We start from the raw sequence: 19856 nt of genomic DNA, 5'->3' as shown, positions 1-19856 counted from the left end.
ACCATATTATTTCTAGGACTCCTCGTATAGTCACCTATTAGCCACAGGTGATGTTACGGGTGTGTCGCCACGAAGATCGTCACGATTGCACAGCCTGACTTCTCGCAGCTGAGTTTTTGGTGTTTTGTGTTTTTCGGCAGTGAGGGAGTTAACTCTCTCTCTCTGTGCTAGACGAGGTCCAGCCTCGCCCAGCTGCAATCAATGCTGCAGTAGTGGGACTCCTTCAAATGCCTGCCGGTCTGTTAGGGAAGTGTCGGTGAAAGCATTTCATACAGACAAACAGAGCGGATCGTGGTATTTTGGAGTTCTGAGCTAAGTGTATTTGGTGTGGTTTTTCCCTTCCTCGCTATATCATTTATCTCCTTTCCCGTTGGTGTTCCCTCTGTAGTAGTGGTGTAGTTTTTGTATGCAAGGTGGTTTTTGGTTTGACCCTTGTACTGTCTCGTTCGTCTTAGTACTGAGTGTTGGCATATTATTTCCTGTCCCCTATTGTTGTGATCGGGGTCCTTCTCAGGACTAGATTACTGAGGTGCAGAGATCCTCAGGAGATAGGAGTTACGCTGGCGGCCTGGACCTCTGTACCTTTAACAGTACCTCCAGGAAGATTGATTAGTCAGGGCCCCAGCTTAGGGTCAGCTTAGGCCCCTGACCTCCTGTACGCAGAGTCAGTGTGACATTCAGTGTGACATTTTCACCAACCCACTAAGATTCTCTCCAGCTACCATGGATCCAGTAGCCAGTCTAGCTCGGCAGTTGCAGAGTTTGTCCATGGAGCTGGCGGACGTTAGGTTCAAGGTTTTGTATCCCCAGGAGCAAGCCGGACCAGAACCTAAAGTAGCTCTCCCTGACAGGTTCACTGGGGGGCGGGACAAGTTTTTTGTTTTCCGGGAGGCATGCAAGTTGTACTTTCGGCTGCGGCCTCGGTCGTCGTGGAGTGAAGAACAAAGGGTGGGAATTGTCAGATCGCTCCTACAAGGGGACCCACAATCTTGGGCGTTCTCTCTTCCCCCAGGCTCCCAGGCTCTCCAGTCAGTGGATAGGTTTTTTGCAGCTATGGGTCTCGTATATGATGACCTGGATCGGAATTCCCTTGCTGAATCTAAGTTACGTAGGATCCAGCAGGGAGATCGTCCGGCGGAGGAATTCTGTTCGGAGTTCCGTAGGTGGGCCACGGACACCCAGTGGAATGACCCGGCTCTTAGGAGCCAGTTTTGTCAAGGTTTATCCGACAAATTAAAGGATGTGTTGGCTCAGTATGACCCTCCCGCGTCACTGGAAGCCGCTATGGCCCTTGCTATTCGCATTGACAGACGGCTTTGGGAGAGGTGCGGGGCAACTCCGCCCCCTGTGATGACTCCACCTTCTACAAGGGTTCCTTATATGGAGGGTCCCCTGGTCAGTCCAGAGGAGCCTATGCAATTAGGAGGGACATCATTTCGGGGGAGGGGACCGGTGGTGCGCCTTAAGACAGGAAGGTGTTTCTTCTGCGGGAGAAAGGGACATTTTATTGGGGGGTGTCCATCCCGTCCCTTGCAGAGTGAAGAGTCGTCGGAAAACTGTTGATCCCAGGTTGTGTGGTGGACGGCAATCTGGGAGTAGGTATTTCGTCCCTAGGTTCATCTCAGTTTCTCGTACCGGCGGAGGTGGTGGTGGGTACGAGAACTGAGAGGATATCTGTTCTTCTGGATAGTGGGGCTGGGGCTAATCTGGTGGACGCTCGGTTTGCCCGGGTTCAAGGTATGCGATTGAGTGAGTTGGCTAAACCCATCCCCATATTCTCGATCGATGCCAGGCCCCTCGGTCAGGGAAGTTTTTTGCAAGCTGTGCATAACGTAAAACTTCAAGTGGGGGCGATACATAAAGAACTGTTGTCTTGCTATGTGTTGGAGGGTCTTCCCACTCCTATAGTGTTGGGCCTTCCTTGGTTAACTAAGCATAACCCGGTTATTAATTGGCAATCTAGAGAGATAAGCCAATGGAGTAAATTCTGTAATAAAAACTGCATGAATACGGTCATCGGTGCGGTTACTCCTAGGGTCTTACCTCCATTTCTGGCGGACTTTGAGGATGTATTCTCGGAGAAAGGGTGTCAGGAACTACCTCCTCATCGCGAGTATGACTGTTCTGTAAAACTGCTCCCTGAGGCCAAGTTACCTAAAGCTAGGTTGTATAACCTTTCTGGTCCTGAGAGGCAGGCCATGAAGGATTATATTTCTGAAAGTCTGGCTAAGGGGCATATTAGACCTTCATCTTCACCGGTGGCCACGGGGTTCTTCTTTGTGAAGAAGAAAGATGGAGGCCTACGCCCTTGCCTGGATTTCCGTGAACTTAATCGGATTACGGTCCGAGATCCGTATCCGCTCCCACTTATTCCCGATCTCTTTAATCAGATCGTGGGCGCCAAATGGTTCTCTAAGTTGGATCTCAGGGGGGCGTACAATCTGATTAGGATGAAGGAGGGGGATGAGTGGAAGACGGCTTTTAACACTCCGGAGGGGCATTATGAGAACCTTGTCATGCCATTCGGTCTGATTAATGCCCCGGCGGTGTTCCAACACTTTGTTAATGACATTTTTCGCCGCTTGGTGAGATAGTTTGTTGTCATATATCTGGATGATATCTTAATTTACTCGCCGGATCTGGTGTCTCATCAGGAGCACGTTAGGCAGGTGTTACAGATCTTGCGGGATAATAAACTGTATGCCAAATGGGAAAAGTGTGTGTTCGCCGTACAGGAACTCCAGTTTTTAGGCTTCCTGGTTTCAGCGTCCGGTTTTCGTATGGACCCTGGGAAAGTGCGGGCAGTTCTTGAGTGGGATCTGCCAGAGAATCTTAAGGCACTACAACATTTCCTGGGGTTTGCTAATTATTACCGGAAGTTCATTCGTAATTTCTCGTCCATGGTTAAACCTCTCACAGACATGACAAAAAAGGGGACGGATTTTTCTAGGTGGTCTGACAAGGCTTGTCAAGCTTTCTCCTCCTTGAAAAAATGTTTTGCCTCGGCACCCATACTCATTCAACCTGATGCGTCACAGCCATTCATTGTAGAAGTAGACGCTTCCGAGGTAGGGGTGGGAGCAGTATTGTCACAAGGTTCGTCCCCTGGTAAGTGGCATCCGTGCGCCTTTTTCTCTAAAAAATTGTCGTCCGCTGAGAGGAATTACGATGTCGGCAATAGGGAACTCTTGGCCATTAAGTTAGCTTTTGAGGAGTGGCGCCATTTTTTAGAGGGGGCAGTCCATCCGGTCACCGTCATCACCGATCACAAGAACCTGCTATATCTGGAGTCCGCAAAACGTCTGAATCCCAGACAAGCTAGGTGGTCATTGTTTTTTACCAGGTTTAATTTTGTCGTTACATATCGTCCTGGGTCAAAAAATGTAAAGGCGGATGCCTTATCTCGTAGTTTCCCTGGGGCCGGGAATACGGACGACCCGGTTCCTATCCTTCAGGAGGGGGTGGTGGTTTCGGCAGTATGCTCTGAGCTTGAGGAGGAGGTATTGGAGGCACAGGGGGACGCCCCTGTTGGACCTCCAGGGAGACTGTTTGTTCCAGATCAGTTGCGACAAAAGGTGATCGAGGCACACCATAACTCAGTTTTTGCAGGACACCCGGGGAGTAAAGCAACGGTGGATCTCCTCTCGCGTCGGTTTTGGTGGCCTAACTTACATAGGGAGGTGGTAACTTTTGTCGCATCCTGTGGGGTTTGTGCGCGCTCTAAGACCTCACATACCCGTCCGTCTGGGGCCCTCTTACCTTTGAAGATCCCGGAGCGTCCTTGGACTCATCTGTCTATGGACTTTATTATGGACCTCCCGCCGTCTTCGGGTAAAACGGTCATACTCGTTGTAGTGGACAGGTTCAGCAAGATGGCACATTTTATCGCTCTTCCTGCTCTTCCTAATGCTAAAACTCTTGCGCAGGTGTTCATTGGGGAGATTGTGAGGCTTCACGGGGTACCCTCCGATGTGGTGTCAGATCGGGGGTCTCAGTTTGTGTCCAAATTCTGGAAGGCATTTTGTACACGGCGGGGGATGCATTTATCGTTCTCATCGGCTTTTCATCCTCAGACCAATGGTCAGACGGAACGTATGAACCAGAGCTTGGAAACATATCTCCGGTGTTTTGTGTCAGAGAACCAGGAGGACTGGGCTTCTTTCTTACCTCTGGCAGAGTTTGCTCTTAATAATAGGCGGAGCGAGTCCACTGGTAAGTCCCCGTTTTTTGGGGCATATGGTTTTCACCCCCAGTTTTGTACTTTCAGTAGGGGGGGCTCTTCGGGGGTTCCTGAGGAGGAACGATTTTCCTCATCACTCGCTTCAGTATGGAGAGGGGTGCTGAAGAATCTGAATACTATGGGGAACCGATACAAACGTATGGCTGATAGGAGGAGAGTGTCTGGTCCGGACCTTAGTGTGAACGATCGGGTATGGTTGTCTACCAGGAATATAAAACTTAAGGTTCCCTCCTGGAAACTGGGTCCCAGGTTCATCGGGCCGTACAGGATCAGTTCTATAATTAATCCGGTGGCATTCCGTCTTGACCTCCCCCCTACGTTTAAAATTCACAACGTGTTCCACAGATCGTTGCTTAAGAGGTATGTGGCGCCGGTGATACCGTCACCTTTACCTCCCCCTCCAGTGGTGGTTAATGGTAACTTGGAGTTCCAGGTATCGAAGGTCATCGATTCACGCTTTAATCGACGGTCCCTTCAGTACCTGGTTCATTGGAAGGGGTATGGTCCTGAGGAGAGGATGTGGGTTCCTGCGTCGGATATTAACGCTGACCGATTAGTTCGGGCCTTCCACACGACTCACCCGGATAAACCTGGCCCTGAGGGTCCGGAGGCCCCTCGTAGAAGGGGGGGTACTGTCACGGGTGTGTCGCCACGAAGATCATCACGATTACACAGCCTGACTTCTCGCAGCTGAGTTTTTGGTGTTTTGCATTTTTCAGCAGTGAGGGAGTTAACTCTCTCTCTCTGTGCTAGACGAGGTCCAGCCTCGCCCAGCTGCAATCAATGCTGCAGTAGTGGGACTCCTTCAAATGCCTGCCGGTCTGTTAGGGAAGTGTCGGTGAAAGCATTTCATACAGACAAACAGAGCGGATCGTGGTATTTTGGAGTTCTGAGCTAAGTGTATTTGGTGTGGTTTTTCCCTTCCTCGCTTTATCATTTATCTCCTTTCCCGTTGGTGTTCCCTCTGTAGTAGTGGTGTAGTTTTTGTACGCAAGGTGGTTTTTGGTTTGACCCTTGTACTGTCTCGTTCGTCTTAGTACTGAGTGTTGGCATATTATTTCCTGTCCCCTATTGTTGTGATCGGGGTACTTCTCAGGACTAGATTACTGAGGTGCAGAGATCCTCAGGAGGTAGGGGTTACGCTGGCGGCCTGGACCTCTGTACCTTTAACAGTACCTCCAGGAAGAGGGATTAGTCAGGGCCCCAGCTTAGGGTCAGCTTAGGCCCCTGACCTCCTGTACGCAGAGTCAGTGTGACATTCAGTGTGACAGGTGAGCTATGAGGGAAGAACTTACGGCAATGTAGCCAAGGGTCGACAACTGTTTAGGCAAAACCATAGCCTGGATTCAGTACCAGCAAAAATCTAATGGACGAGACAGGAGCATAATCTAGGAACAAGGGCAAGCTCAAGCTTAAGTTCATGAGTAAAAACAGAGTCCAAAGACTACCAGTAACGATAGCCAGGCAAGGATGTACCTTGTTTTTCAGACAAGGTGTAAAAGTTGGAGTCCTCTCTAAAGAGGCACCAGGACCAATGTAATCTGGGAGCAGTGGTTGCCCTGGCAACCCTACATTGCCAGGGCTGCTAAAAAGCGGAGGGGTAGCCGGATCTAGCAGATTGCATAGCAACCAGCTGCTCAGGGAGATGTGCTACTGGAACTGGGTGAGGCAAGAAATTAGTTGTCTAATCTGCTCCCCACTTACTATTATTTCCTAAAAAATGGAAAAAAGTAACCCAATAATTTTGTTGAGCTACACAAGGGTATACCATATCTTCCAGCTATTTTTACTATAATAGGCAGGGAGAAGTTATTGCATTAGGTGGGGAGTAGGAGACAATAAAGCAATTAATGTTCCCGGTAGATTCATCTTGAGTGCTCCAACACTTACTGACAGTGTCCATCATCCATCACCAAAAGGTCTGACCACCACTCATCTCAATTTTAGAAGAGAAAAACTGTGGGATCGATTGGCTTGGGAGGACAAATTTGAGTCAAAAATAAGTTTGTTTTTGTGAAGACTGACTAAACCTAAATTATTGGGGATGTGAAGAGGATCCGATGAAGAACTTTAAACTTCCTTGTATTAATCAAAGCATTTTGGCCCATTGATGCTTAATACATGAAAAGATCTTATTGGCCATGAAGAAATGGTCAAAGTCTATTCGCGGCCTCTCAATGTGTTACAAAAAAATTGTGAAAACTGTTGAGTTAAGCCTTATCATCAGAAATATTTTGTGAACCCCCAACCTATAAACATTAGATAGCTGTCAGATGAATTATTTGTCAGCTGACAGCCATCTCTCTGAACTTTCCCATACAGAGGAGATTTTGGCTCGGCTGAACGCTTCTGTGTTCTCTACGAGAGAGACACTGCCAAAATCATCTGACAGCAGCTTATGTGGGCACGGAACAAAAGGATCAAGCTATTGAATTCCAACCACCACATCCATAATTTGTTGGGGGACAATCAGCAGGCCCCCAAATACAGTAGATAGTTGGCCAATTCCTTCAAAATCATCAGGTTTGATTGACTTTTATATAGTGTACAAGATGCGTTGATTTTGGTTGCTTTTACCGCTATGGGTACGCAAATCCTTCTTAATTGTCTGCTGCCAAATTATTTATAAGATTACTTTTGCCCCTCTATAAACGGTGCTGGCAATTCCATAGGTGGTGACGTTAGTATCTCTGTGTCCTCCATGGAGCACTTTTGAAAGCAAAAATCTCCCTTAATTCCTGCTGCACAAACAATGGATTTCTAAGCTGTTTCCAGATATAATACATTCTCTGCACTATTGCAGTTATCTCTCCTGGACACCCCTGCTGTTTCTCATGCAGAAAAAAAACAATCGCAATTTCGCAATCTCCAGTCTCCTTAGGGTTCCACTTACGATGCTCTTCTTTTCCTGACTGACTTAATTCTTTCTGGATGGTTATAACCTTGTAGCCCTTATAAACCTTTATCAACATTAAGAGCAGGTAAAAAAAGTGTAAGAATATAGGTCACACATGTATCATTATATATGCATTGGCAGATGGAGAGCTATGTAAGTAGTAATACTCTACTACCATTAATGGTGGGAAACAGTATCGTATGGTGCTGAAATACAGGTCGATTTTATGAGGGGGGAGGTTATTTGATGGCATTAAAGGCAAACTATCAGGTAATTTTACTTACCTAAACTGTGTCATGGCCTGATAAACTTTAGAGAACCTGTCTGTTCTTTCAGATGTCGCCAAATTGAAAAATTTTATAAAATGTTGTATGCTTATGACCTCTGAAGAGTGTCCAACTCAGAATTGGTTGACACCGCTCAGCTACTATAGGACATACCTGCCGCCTTTACACTTTTGCTCATGATCCATTGCCATGTTGTTTCTGAGCATGCGCAGTGTGGCAAGTTTTACTGTAATGAAGCTAGACAATTTTGCAGCATCTGAAAAAAGCAGATAGCAGCCTGTTTGTAATAATTGTCAGGTCATGTAATGAGTCACAGTGCACATTGGGTGGTAAAACGACATGACAGGTTCTTTTTATAGAGGAACTAACAGTTCTCCTGACATGTCTGTTTTATTAAATAGTTGCATTCTCCATGAAATTACAATTTAGGAACACTTATGTTTAGACCTCTGCATTGTTTGGTTCCTCTGTTATTCCTGTTTATTTCCCTGCAGCGCCATCACAGATTAAATCAGGCATTACACATTGTCCAATCAAATAAGTAGGATTTCTATGTAATGCCGACATGTTCGATCTTCCAGAATAACAGAGACTCTTTGTAGCGCTCTCTACCCTGGCCAATAGATGAAGATCCTGAACAAAGGACCCCCTCTATTAACTCAACATTCTCTATTAGGATATACACTACCGTTCAAAAGTTTGGGGTCACCCAGACAATTTTGTGTTGTCATACATTTATATATCAAATGAGTTGCAAAATCAATAGAAAATATAGTCCAGACATTTACAAGGTTAGAAATAATGATTTTTATTTTAAAGAATAATTTTCTCCTTCAAACTTTGCTTTCGTCAAAGAATGCTCCCTTTGCAGCAATTACAGCATTGCCGACCTTTGACATTCTAGCTGTTAATTTGCTGAGGTAATCTTGAGAAATTTCCCCCCATGCTTCCTGAAGCCCCTCCCACAAGTTGGATTGGCTTGATGGGCACTTTTTGCGTACCATACGGTCAAGCTGCTCCCACAACAGCTCAATGGCGTTGAGATCTGGTGACTGCGCTGGCCACTCCATTGCAGATAGAATACCAGCTGCCTGCTTCTTCCCTAAATAGTTCATGCATAATTTGCAGGTGTGCTTTGGGTCATTGTCCTGTTGTAGGATTTAATTGGCTCCAATCAAGCGCTGTCCACAGGGTATGGCATGGCATTGCAAAATGGAGTGATAGCCTTCCTTATTCAAAATCCCATTTACCTTGTACAAATCTCCCACTTTACCAGCACCAAAGCAACCCCAGACCATCACATTACCTCCACCATGCTTGACAGATGGCGTCAGGCACTCTTCCAGCATCTTTTCAGTTGTTCTGCGTCTCACAAATGTTCTTCTGTGTTATCCAAAGACCACAAACTTTGATTCATCTGTCCATAAAACTTTTTTCCAATCTTCCTCTGTCCAATGTCTGTGTTCTTTTGCCCATATTAATCTTTTCCTTTTATTAACCAGTTTCAGATATGACTTTTTCTTTGCCACTTTGCCATGAAGGTCAGCATCCCAGAGTCGCCTCTTCACTGTAGATGTTGACACTGGCGTTTTGTATGTACTATTTAATGAAGCTGCCAGTTGAGGAGCTGTGAGGCATCGATTTCTCAAACTAGAGACTCTAATGCACTTGTCTTGTTACTCAGTTGTGCAGCGGGGCCTCCCACTTCTCTTTCTACTCTGGTTAGAGCCTGTTTGTGCTCTCCTCTGAAGGCAGTAGTACACACCGTTGTAGGAAATCTTCAGTTTCTTGACAATTTCTCGCATGGAATAGCCTTCATTTCTAAGAACAAGAATAGACTGTCGAGTTTCACATGAAAGTTCTCTTTTTCTGGCCATTTTGAGAGTTTCATAGAACAAATAAATGTAATGCTCCAGATTCTCAACTAGCTCAAAGGAAGACTTTTTAAAAAACACACAGAAAATAGTAAAAAAGGGGAAGGTAATAAGGACACTCACAAAAAAGAGAGTACACTAGGGTAAGATATTATTAGCCTATAAATAAGACAAATATCATGCGAGAAATCAAATATATCTTGTATATATGGACACTCTACGCAAAAATTGCATAGGTTCTAAGGATGAGAGGATCAAACGTGATTCGAGTTCGGCAAATCGAGCGGATTTTACCGGGAAATTTAATTTGCAGCTAATTTATTCTCAGTGAATTTAATGTCACTTATTATCCCTTGGGGTCTGGAGAGACCTCAGGGCATAGTAAACGTATGATGTAAAAAAACAAAACAAACAACTAATATTCACCTCACTGCGCATCTCTGCTACTCTCTGTCCCCCATATGTCCTCAGCGCCTTTTCTTACCACTGCTGTATGCTGAACCCCTGGGTATCTTCATGCTAGAATGGGACTTCCGGCTGCGACTAGACCAGAGTGTATGACCTTACAATGTACATGCACAGAGATGTTCCAGGCCTAATTGCAGCCGGAAGTCCCAGCCTACAGTGTGTGTCCTAAGATTGCACCACTTGTCGTGAAGTCACAAGGTGGCCACAGCTTTACAACATGTATTTTGGGCCAAGACTTTTGCCCTCGAATAGGCCCTGGACGTGCCTGGACATGCGCAGGAACATCAGCGCATGGCAGTGGTAAGATTAGGTGGGAGAGCGAGCAGTGGAGGTGGCTGGAGATGTGTGAACTATGAGCGAATTATAAAAAAAAGACTCATTCTGGAGAATACAGATTTTTTTTTTAAATTTGAGTAGAATTCAATTCCTATTAAATAAAATTCACACAATTATAATAGGCACCATTGCACAAAATCTGAACAATTTATTGTGTCATTTGTCAAGATGGTAGTTGCTACATCTGTATGCACCTTATAAAAGGAGCTATTATAACAGATGTTCTAGAAATTTGAGACTTATGAGTTGAAGTAGTGATCCTGGGGTAAACATTTTTCTGACCTTCCTGACACTAACCTCATTGAATATATACATTAAAAGAGTTTTTTCACCCAAAAATATATTTTTTTAGTTGTCTAACAAGGGTCACTCTGGTAATCCTCTACGCCATTTCTCCATTCAATTTATTCTTCACTGTACATCCCAGGAAGCAGTTTTTCTAGCTCGTCCCATACCCTTTTTCCCCCGAAGGCAAACCAAATCCTCCTTTTACTCTCTCCAGATAAAACTTGAGGGGGTGGTATTTTGGTGACAGGATGCGATAATGCAATGACCACTGGATGTGTGCTCAGCACTGTGATGTACAGAAATGGTAGGTGACCCATGGTACATCGGGAAGCACGGTGCAAAGGATTGTCAGGGTGACCCTGTAAATAAGTAGACCCGAAAAAATTTTGAGTGGGAAACCCTTTTACACAAAAATAGATTGTAATCTACTGAAAAGAAAATAAAGATCACAAAAATTGCAGGTTTAGTGGCCCTTATCAAGAAGTCAAGAATTACTTTAAGTATGATAAATTATATAATATATGTTCTTTTCTCTCTCTATTTTCAGGATGACGATATGGCCCGGGACAGTCGGTTTAACTTTAGTGGATATGGGATGGGCCATTGCCTGCAAGTAAAAGATGGCACTGCCGTGAAAGCTGCTCCACCAGTCCTTCCCCCTCCACCACCAAAGGATGCCGAGTCTATCAAGAAGAAGTTTGTTGATCGAGCAAAACGGATTGATACCATATCCCGGGCTGCCTTTCCACTGGCCTTCCTCATTTTTAACATCTTTTACTGGATTACATATAAAATCATACGGCACGAGGATGTACACAAGAAATAAGCCACTTATTTATTTTAGGGAACTCAATGCCAAAGTGTGCTTGTAAATATGTAGTGGAAAATCCCCAAGACATTCAGACTGGTTTTATATCCACTTACTGTACTCCTCCTTGAAGACAGAAAGCAGGAACAAAGACATTTGGGGAGCAAAGAAGATGAATATTAAGCCTGAGCTTAACTATTCTCTTTCGAGTATTTAATGTTGTCTTCGGTTTACTTTTTCCCAGCATTTATGATGAATAGCTCCTGGGCCTACTCAGACACATGGTACATTCAATAGAAAAGTACTGCAAGTCAGAAAAGTTATGGAGATATCTGTATTAATTTACTGAATCAATTTGCCAAATCATTCACTAGATGGTGGTTGTCCAGGATTTCTTTTTCTAGAGACAACACAACTGATGTCCATGGGCTGTGTTCTGGTATTACAGTGCAGTCCTAAACACTCGATTGAGGATGAATTGCAATGCCAAACCCCAACCACCAGCCATGGAAAAGTGTGGCATGGTTTCTGTATACACGAAGAAGACACCTTTTTCTACTCATGTACAACCCCTTTAAATCTGTTCCGTGATTGAAGGGACTTAGTCAACAACTATAAAACTCGATGAGAGATGTGTAAAGGTGTATAAACATACTTTACGATACCAATTTAGAAACAGCATTAATTTGAAAAAAAAAGGTGATTCTGGAACGCCCCAATCCTGCAAGTACTTTGAAGATGCTCCCTAAGGGTTAAGTGCTCACGGCTCTCTATAATAAGAGTTCACTTTTGATTCAGATTGCAAGTGTAGCCACAATCAAATGTATAATATACTTTCATTACAAAAAAATATTATTTTTGGAGTGACCAGTTTCTAGGATCTCCATTCTCTGAGCAACTGAGTTGTCCACTGCCTGTTGTCAAGAATCATCTGTTTATAGCTACAGACAGGCAGGACGGATTCACAGAAGTGCTTTGGGCTGCCATCTACACAGACAGAAAGTTACAGGGACACAGAGCTCAGCACAGCACATGGTAGATCATGCCTGGATCTGTCCATAAATATTTTTATCAGTCATTCACATGGTATGTTCAATCACCCACTCATTTTTTTGCAGATAATCTGAGCAATTCTAACTTCCACTCCTCCCCAAAACTTGTTTCAAGTTTCCCTCTTCTCCTTGATTCAACTTCCCACCTTATATTCTTCCTTTCTCAATGTTATTATGTGTTTTATGCATTGGGAAAGTTAGATTACAGGTGTGCTCACTCTGTAACGTCCATTGAAACCCAATTTTCCCAATGATTTGCATTATACTTATTATATACTAGTATGTATATACAGTATGTATATACAGTGGGGAAAAAAAGTATTTGATACACTGACGATTTTGCCAGTTTTCCCATCTACAAAGAATGGAGAGGTCTGTCATTTTTATCGCACGTACACTTCACCTGTGAGAGACAAAATCTTGAAAAAAAATGCAGAAAATCACATTGTATGATTTTTACATAATTAATTTGCATTTTATTGCATGAAATAAGTATTTGATACAATAGAAAAACAAAACTTAATATTTTGTACAGAAACCTTTGTTTGCAATTTCAGAGGTCAGACATTTCCTGTAGTTTGCCAAGACCAAGTTTGCACACACTACAGCAGGGATTTTGGCCCACTCCTCCATACAGATCTTCTCCAGATCTTTCAGGTTTCGGGGCTGTCGCTGTAGAACATTGAGTTTTAGCACCCTCCAAAGATTTTCTATTGGGTTCAGGTCTGGAGACTGGCTTGGCCACTCCAGGACCTTGAAATCCTTCTTACGGAGCCACTCCTTAGTTGCCCTGGCTGTGTGTTTCAGGTCATTGTCATTCTGGAAGACCTAGCCTCAACCCATTTTCAATCCTCTTACTGAGGGAAGGAGGTTGTTGGCCAAAATCTCGCAATACATGTCCCCATCCATCCTCCCTTCAATATAGTGCAGTCGTTACATCCCCTTTGCAGAAAAGCACCCCTAAAGTATGATGTTTGTCCCACAATGCTTCACGGTTGGGACTGTGTTTTTGGGGTTATACTCATCCTTCTTCTTCCTCCAAACATGACGAGTGGAGTTGATACCAAAAAGTTCTATTTTGGTCTCATCTGACCACATGACCATCTCCCATGCCTCCTCTGGATCATCCATATGGTCATTGACAAACTTCAAACGGGCCTGGACATGTGCTGCCGTGAGCACGGGGACCTTGCATGCCCTGCAGGATTTTAATCCATGATGGCGTATTGTGTTACTAATGGTAATGTTTGACACTGTGGTCCCAGCTCTCTCCAGGTCCTCCCATGTAGTTCTTGGCTGATTCCTGACCTTTCTCGGAAACATCCTTACCCCACGAAGTGAGATCTTCCATGGAGCCCCAGACCGAGGAAGATTAACAGTCATCTTCTGTTTCTTCTATTTTGTTATAATTGTGCCAACAGTTGTTGCCGTCAGACTAAACTGCTTGCCTATTGTCCTGTAGCTCATCCCTGCCTTGTGCAGGTCTACAATTTTGTCCCTGTTGTCCTTAGACAGCTCTTTGGTCTTGGCCATGGTGGAGACGTTGGAGTGTGACTGATTGAGTGTTTGGACAGGTGTCTTTTATACAGGTAACGAGTTCAGGCAGGTGCAATTGATACAGGTAATGAGTGGAGAGTAGGAGAGCTTCTTAAAGAAAAACTAACAGGTCTGAGAGAGCCAGAATTCTTGCTGGTTGGTAGGTGATCAAATATTTATTTCATGCAATAAAATGTAATTTAATTATTTAAAAATCATACAATGTTATTTTCTGTATTTTATTTTTAGCTTCTGTCTCTCACAGGTGAAGTGACCTACAATAAAAATTGCAGACCTCTCCATTCTTTGTAGGTGGGAAAACTTGCAAAATTGGCAGTGTATGAAATACTTATTTTCCCCACTGTATATACAGTTGCAGAGTGAGTGTTTGAAATGTGCAATAATAATTAAATACATAATGCATTGTAGGAAGTAAGGCAAAGGAAGTCAAGAGTGCAAGTCAGCTCAGCCAGTATAATGCAGGCACCCTGCTCATCAGAGAGATGTGAGAAGTACTTTCAGTGAGTCAAGCAGTTGTGAGAGGCAACTGGGAAGATTAAGAACTGGATATGTGCTATTTCAGATTGTAGATTTATATTCCATTGTCATCCAAATGATACACCTTTGAGGCTTCTGATACCCCCCATTGCTTTCAAATAACAGCTGTAGTGTGTTCCTGGTTGGACGCTACAACCATCGCTCAAGAGCAAATGGGAGAAGTTATGGAGGCAATACTGCCGAGAAGCAAGAGCACTTAGTGATCCCCAAAATGCAGTAGCAGGGGCCTTGCACCAGAATCAAACTTCAATTTCTCATTATTGCTGCAACTAAAACAGTACAAAAATAAAAGTTTAACATCTCTACACCTCTCTTATCTAGCATTGTCAGCTAGGTCAAAACCACTGAGACATTAGTTGAGTTGAATTGACAATTTGATGATTATCAAGTGTTCTCATTTCCATTGGTTCAAAAATTTCCTGAACATGAATATTTTCAAAACAAAGAACACGTCGTTGCAATCTTTACTATAATCAGAACTTATATCAGTGGGCAAATTATTCTGATTATAGCAAAGTATCTTTAAATATATTGTGTTATTTTATAACATATCTTTACTCTGATTGGTCAGGAATCTTAACATGTTTTCATTCGTAAGTGAAAAAAATTAAAATCAGGTCCAATATACCTATTGATTTTCCGCTGATTAGAACAGTTTATTTTAGCACCAAAGACCCAACGGTTCTCATTAGCGTTATGTCTGGTGCCAGCTTTAGTTATTCTGTGCTATGATGTTATTAAGCTTTTCTGTTGAATATGGGTCCAATGTAGCCAGCACTGCCACAAAGAAGTAAGCTAAAACAATCTCATGTGAAATCCTCCATTTGATCACCCCATTTAATAACCGGTTGAACAGGTCGCCATTTTGATAAACAAACAGTGACTTCACGCTGTACGAGGTGAGGACCAAATTTTTTTAAAGTAATTGCAGCCTTTTTTCTGTATTTGAGAGAAATCTGAGCTCCGGTACATTCCACCAGTGTTAGTATCTAGTGTCGCACCAAGCAATTCTTTTGCGTTCAGATGATTTCTACTTATGTATACATATTCTATATAAATATATATATATATATAAAAGGTTTATACTTTGATATCTTGTGTGAGCGTGAATTTCCAGAAGAGATACTGCTTTATGATAACAATGTAATATTTGGGATTTCATTTGTGCGCTCTGTGGTTTTTCTTAACAATCAGCACTTTAAACAATTTCAGTGGATATGCCCAAATACTGATTTGAAAGGTTCCAATATTTGTAATATCTGTTTTATCTATTTATTTATTTATATATTTATTTATGTCTTTTTTATTATTTTCTTTGACACTAATATTGAATTTAGATTACAATTTTGCACTAAATGACACCATCCAATCAGCTATTCGGCTTCATAAATCTAGTGCATGCTAGGGCACCAATGGTTGACCAGACAATCGCTCACCCTTCGACTTTTGTGTCACCATCAAGATCACATATATCTCTTTTCTATTAATGAAATACAGGGAAATATATTAAATGAAAGACTCCAGAATAAAACAAACAAACAAAATCAAAAGGGCCTTTACTTGTTCTGGATAATACTGCCAAACATTCCCTTCCCAAGGCTTAGAGGAGAGAAGCATGGCAATCAATGTCATTTCCCTCTCTTGTATTTAACATTGTGGTGCCTGTGAAGAGAGAGGACAATGTCCAGGACCACTTCACTCATGAGCAAAGAGGGATTTTGTCAGCCCTAAAGATGTCTCAATGCTAAACAGGGATGTCATGGTGACACAACTTCTTTAACAATGGAGATAGTCTGCTCTGTGGGCACCTGGGGCTTGTCATCATGGAACATACACTATATGGACAAAACTATTGGGACACAAGTAGAAATTAAATTCAGTCTCATTACCAAAGGTTTATAACATTCAGCCCCTTGCCATGCTGTCTGACTTTTCAGAGATTTGCGAAAAAATGGATCATTCTGAGAAGCTCAGTGATAAGAGGATAGCCCTGTAATAGGATGCCGCCAATTTAACAATTCCTTCCTAAATTTTCCACAATCACCTGTGAGTCTTATTGAAAAGTGGAAGAGTTTAGAAACAGTAAGTCATGAAGTAGAAGATCTCGTAAAGTTGTAGAGGTTGCTGAGTGCTGAGGCACATACTGCATAAAGTCTCCAAAGTTCTTCCTACTCCATAGCTCCAGAGCTCCAAACCTTCTCTACAATTAACATTATCACAAAAACTTTGCAGCAGGAGCTTCATGGCATGGGATTTCATGGCCGAGCAGCTGCATGCAGTCTTACATCACCAAACAAAATACCAAGCATGGAATGGAGTGGTGTGAAGCAATCCGCCAATGAGCTGTGTATTGTTGAGTGACGGATCACACATCTCTCTTTGCCAGTCTAATGGACAAATCTGGTTTTAGTTTAGTCAATGCCAGGAAAATGTAACTTTTCTAACTGGATTGTGTCAACTGTAGAGTTTGGTGGAGAATGTTATGAGGTTGTCTTGCTTGAGCATACAGCATTCATTTTGGCAATAGTAGCGTCCAACTATGTAGAAACAGTTTGAGGAAGACCCATTTCTGTTACCCATGACTGTGTCCAGTGCCCAAAGCAAGGTCTATAAAACATGGTTGGGTGAGGAAGAACTTAATTGGCTGCACAGTGCCCTGATCTCAACCACATTGAACACATTTGAGATGATCTAGAACGGAGTTTGTGAGCCCGGCCCTCTCATCCAACATCAGTGCCTGACTTTACATATGATCTTCTGGATGAATAGGCAAAACTTCCCACACACCTCCAAAATCTTATAGAAAACCTTCCCAGAGGAGTAGAAGCAATTTTACATGTAAAGGGACAAACTCCATATTAATTCCTATGGATTTAGAATGGAATATCATAAAAGCTACTGTAGGTGTAATATGTAGGTGTCCCGATACCTTTGTCCATATAGTGTCTGACCTTGATGAAGAGAAGTTTTTCCAACTTGCTCAAAGAGTTAGAGCTACATTGCTTTTCCATTCAAAGTCAGATTCTCTTAGGGCCAAGCCTCAGAATTTACCAACGTGATTAGAAGATATAGTATGGGGCGCTGTTCACCACACAGAGCAGTGTCTGTGAATAAACACTAATGTACATGGTTTATTGGGAATACTGACTTCTGGTTTACCAGAGAATTTGAAGTGCCAAGCGATCATCTATCTACTCGTGTGTAACTCAATGCACCACACTATTGATGTCACTTGTAATGGTGTAGCTTAGTAAAGTTTATCGCTGCCGCCAGTCCAGCGGCAGTGGACAAACTTTAACTCAAATTTGTTTACAAACCTCCAATTTTTATCTTTCTCAAAATGGCTGTCATTTCTGATACTACTGATTAACCTAAGAATTCTAAACTTTGACTGTGGTTTTCGTATCCAGATCTTATTAACCTTTGATTTACTACCTACGAAGTTCAGGTCCTTGATACATATTTTAAGTATGAAAATGAAACAAAAAAGTATTTTTACTTATGAAATGCGTGCAATTTAACAATGAAGTGAAAATTTTACACTGACTGTAAATCAATTTACTTAAAAAAGAAAAAAAAATATTTGTTCCATTTCAATAAAGCTCAGTGTGGTTAAGATCTGATTATTGTCTAGTCATTTTTTTACTCTTGTTAACCATTTCCTATTCAATCCAATATTAAGGCAAAGCTTTAATGAATACAGCAAAAATAATACGGTATTCAAACAACTTTTATTTATATATATATATATATATATATATATATATATATATATATATATATATGTGTATTTTAAGAAAGCACTTCTCAAAGAATTTTCTACAAATACACATATACGTTTTCAGAAAATACTGGCATTTCTGGCCTCCATTAAAAATATGTTTCAGTGTGCTAGCGAAGTTTTTGACACCGGTTTGCTGTTCAAAATAGTTAGCTACAACCAGGTATTTAAAACTGTGGTTTCTCCATCACACACATCACAAATACGTTTTCAGAAAATACTGCCATTTCTGCCCTCCATTTAAAATTTGTTTCAGTGTATCAGTGAAGCTATTGACACCAGTTTGCTGTTAAAAATAGTTACCTACAGGCCAGGTATTTAAAACTGTGTTTTCTCCACCACACGGATCACATATACTTTTTCAGAAAATGCTTCCATTTCTGGCCTCCATTAAAAATTTTCTTTAGTGTGTCAGCGAAGTTTTTGACACCGGTTTGCTGTTCAAGATATTTACCTAAAAGCCAGGTATTCAAAGTGATTTGTCTGTCACACGGATCACATATAAGTTCGCTCCAAATTCAGCCATTTGTAGTGAGCGTGGAAGATATTGTCCTCCATTTTAAATGGGCAAGGCACATGGCAAGGGACGGGGAAATGGACTTGATTGTGATGGTGCATGCAAAGGCCGAGGCCGTGAGCAAGCTGAAATTGTTCCACAACAAACACCCACATCTTCTTGCTCGACCTTCCTGTCCCAATTAATAGGCGACTGCAGAACACCACAATTGAACACAGAGCAGTGTGAAAAGGTTATTGGTTGGATAGCAGATAATGCTTCCAGTCACTTAGTCACCACAACCACCACCCTGTCTTCCACACGGTCAAGTCTCAGTAGCTGTGAGTCTGGACCGCATATTCCTCACCCTGAACCTCCTTCCTCCCACCATGCTGAGTGCCCAGAGACAACTGATCCCACACTTGGACACTCTGAAGAGTTGTTCACTTTTCCATTTATAGATTCGGGCCTCTCGCCCGGTCCACTTGAAGCGGGGCAAGAGGAGATCGCATGTAGCGATGCCCAAATATTTCAGCAGCCACATTCATACGAAGGCGACGGTGGGAAAGTGTCACAAGAGGTGGACGATGATGAGACACAATTGCCAGAAAGTCAGGAGGAGAACCAGAGTGCGGAAGTGGAGGACGAGGTGGTGGATAATATAGTAACTGACCCAACCTGGCAGGAGGACATGCAGAGTGAGGACAGCAGCACACAGGGGGAGGGAGGCAGAGCACCCCAACAGGCAGACAGAAGGCGGGCAACCGTTCCCCGTAACACCAACACAACGGAAAATGCCAGTACAATTGTTAGGTCTTCCCGAGTCTGGTTGTTTTTTAAAGACTCTGCTGATAACCCCAAAAAGGCCATTTGCACCACCTGCCAGGCCAGCATCAGCAGGGGTGGCAAAACTACCAGCCTGACCATCACCAGCATGATCAGGCACATGGCAGCAAAGCACCCAACTTTGTGGGCCGAACCCCAGGGTCCAGGAACAGAGTCTGCAGGTGGCACCACTGCTTCTTCCGCTGTTGTGCATGCAAGCCAATCCCCTGTCCATGGTGCATGCGAAGATGCCTCCTGCCCTGCACCTGTCGTTGCACACTCTCAAGTAGCAGCATCAAGAAGCACGTCCACGTCCTTATCCCAGTGCAGCGTTAGTTGTCCATACCCCAGTCCTTGGAACGCAAGTGCAAATACGCAGCCAACGCCCCACAGGCCACACTATTAAATTCC

The 19856-nt window shown here is 43.1% G+C and overlaps 1 protein-coding gene across 3 annotated transcripts in view; it reads left to right on the top strand.

Annotated features, from left to right (window-relative positions):
• GLRA2 (glycine receptor alpha 2) overlaps positions 1-17952 on the top strand; it is a 322491-nt gene extending 304539 nt beyond the window's left edge. For all 3 annotated transcript variants that reach the window (XM_073668082.1, XM_073668081.1, XM_073668083.1), the window contains one exon: positions 10937-17952. In XM_073668082.1, coding sequence (XP_073524183.1) covers positions 10937-11215 — 279 coding nt within the window. In that variant the 3' untranslated portion in view covers positions 11216-17952. The remainder of the gene's footprint in view (positions 1-10936) is intronic.
• The last annotated feature ends 1904 nt before the right edge of the window (positions 17953-19856 follow it).

The sequence above is a fragment of the Phyllobates terribilis genome, unplaced genomic scaffold, assembly GCF_046119375.1.
Source record: "Phyllobates terribilis strain yellow unplaced genomic scaffold, ASM4611937v1 Scaffold_2__4_contigs__length_985480577, whole genome shotgun sequence".
NCBI classification, from domain to species: Eukaryota; Metazoa; Chordata; class Amphibia; order Anura; family Dendrobatidae; genus Phyllobates; species Phyllobates terribilis.
Note: the sequence above shows the minus strand (reverse complement) of the source record. Positions and strands in the feature narration are given on the sequence as shown.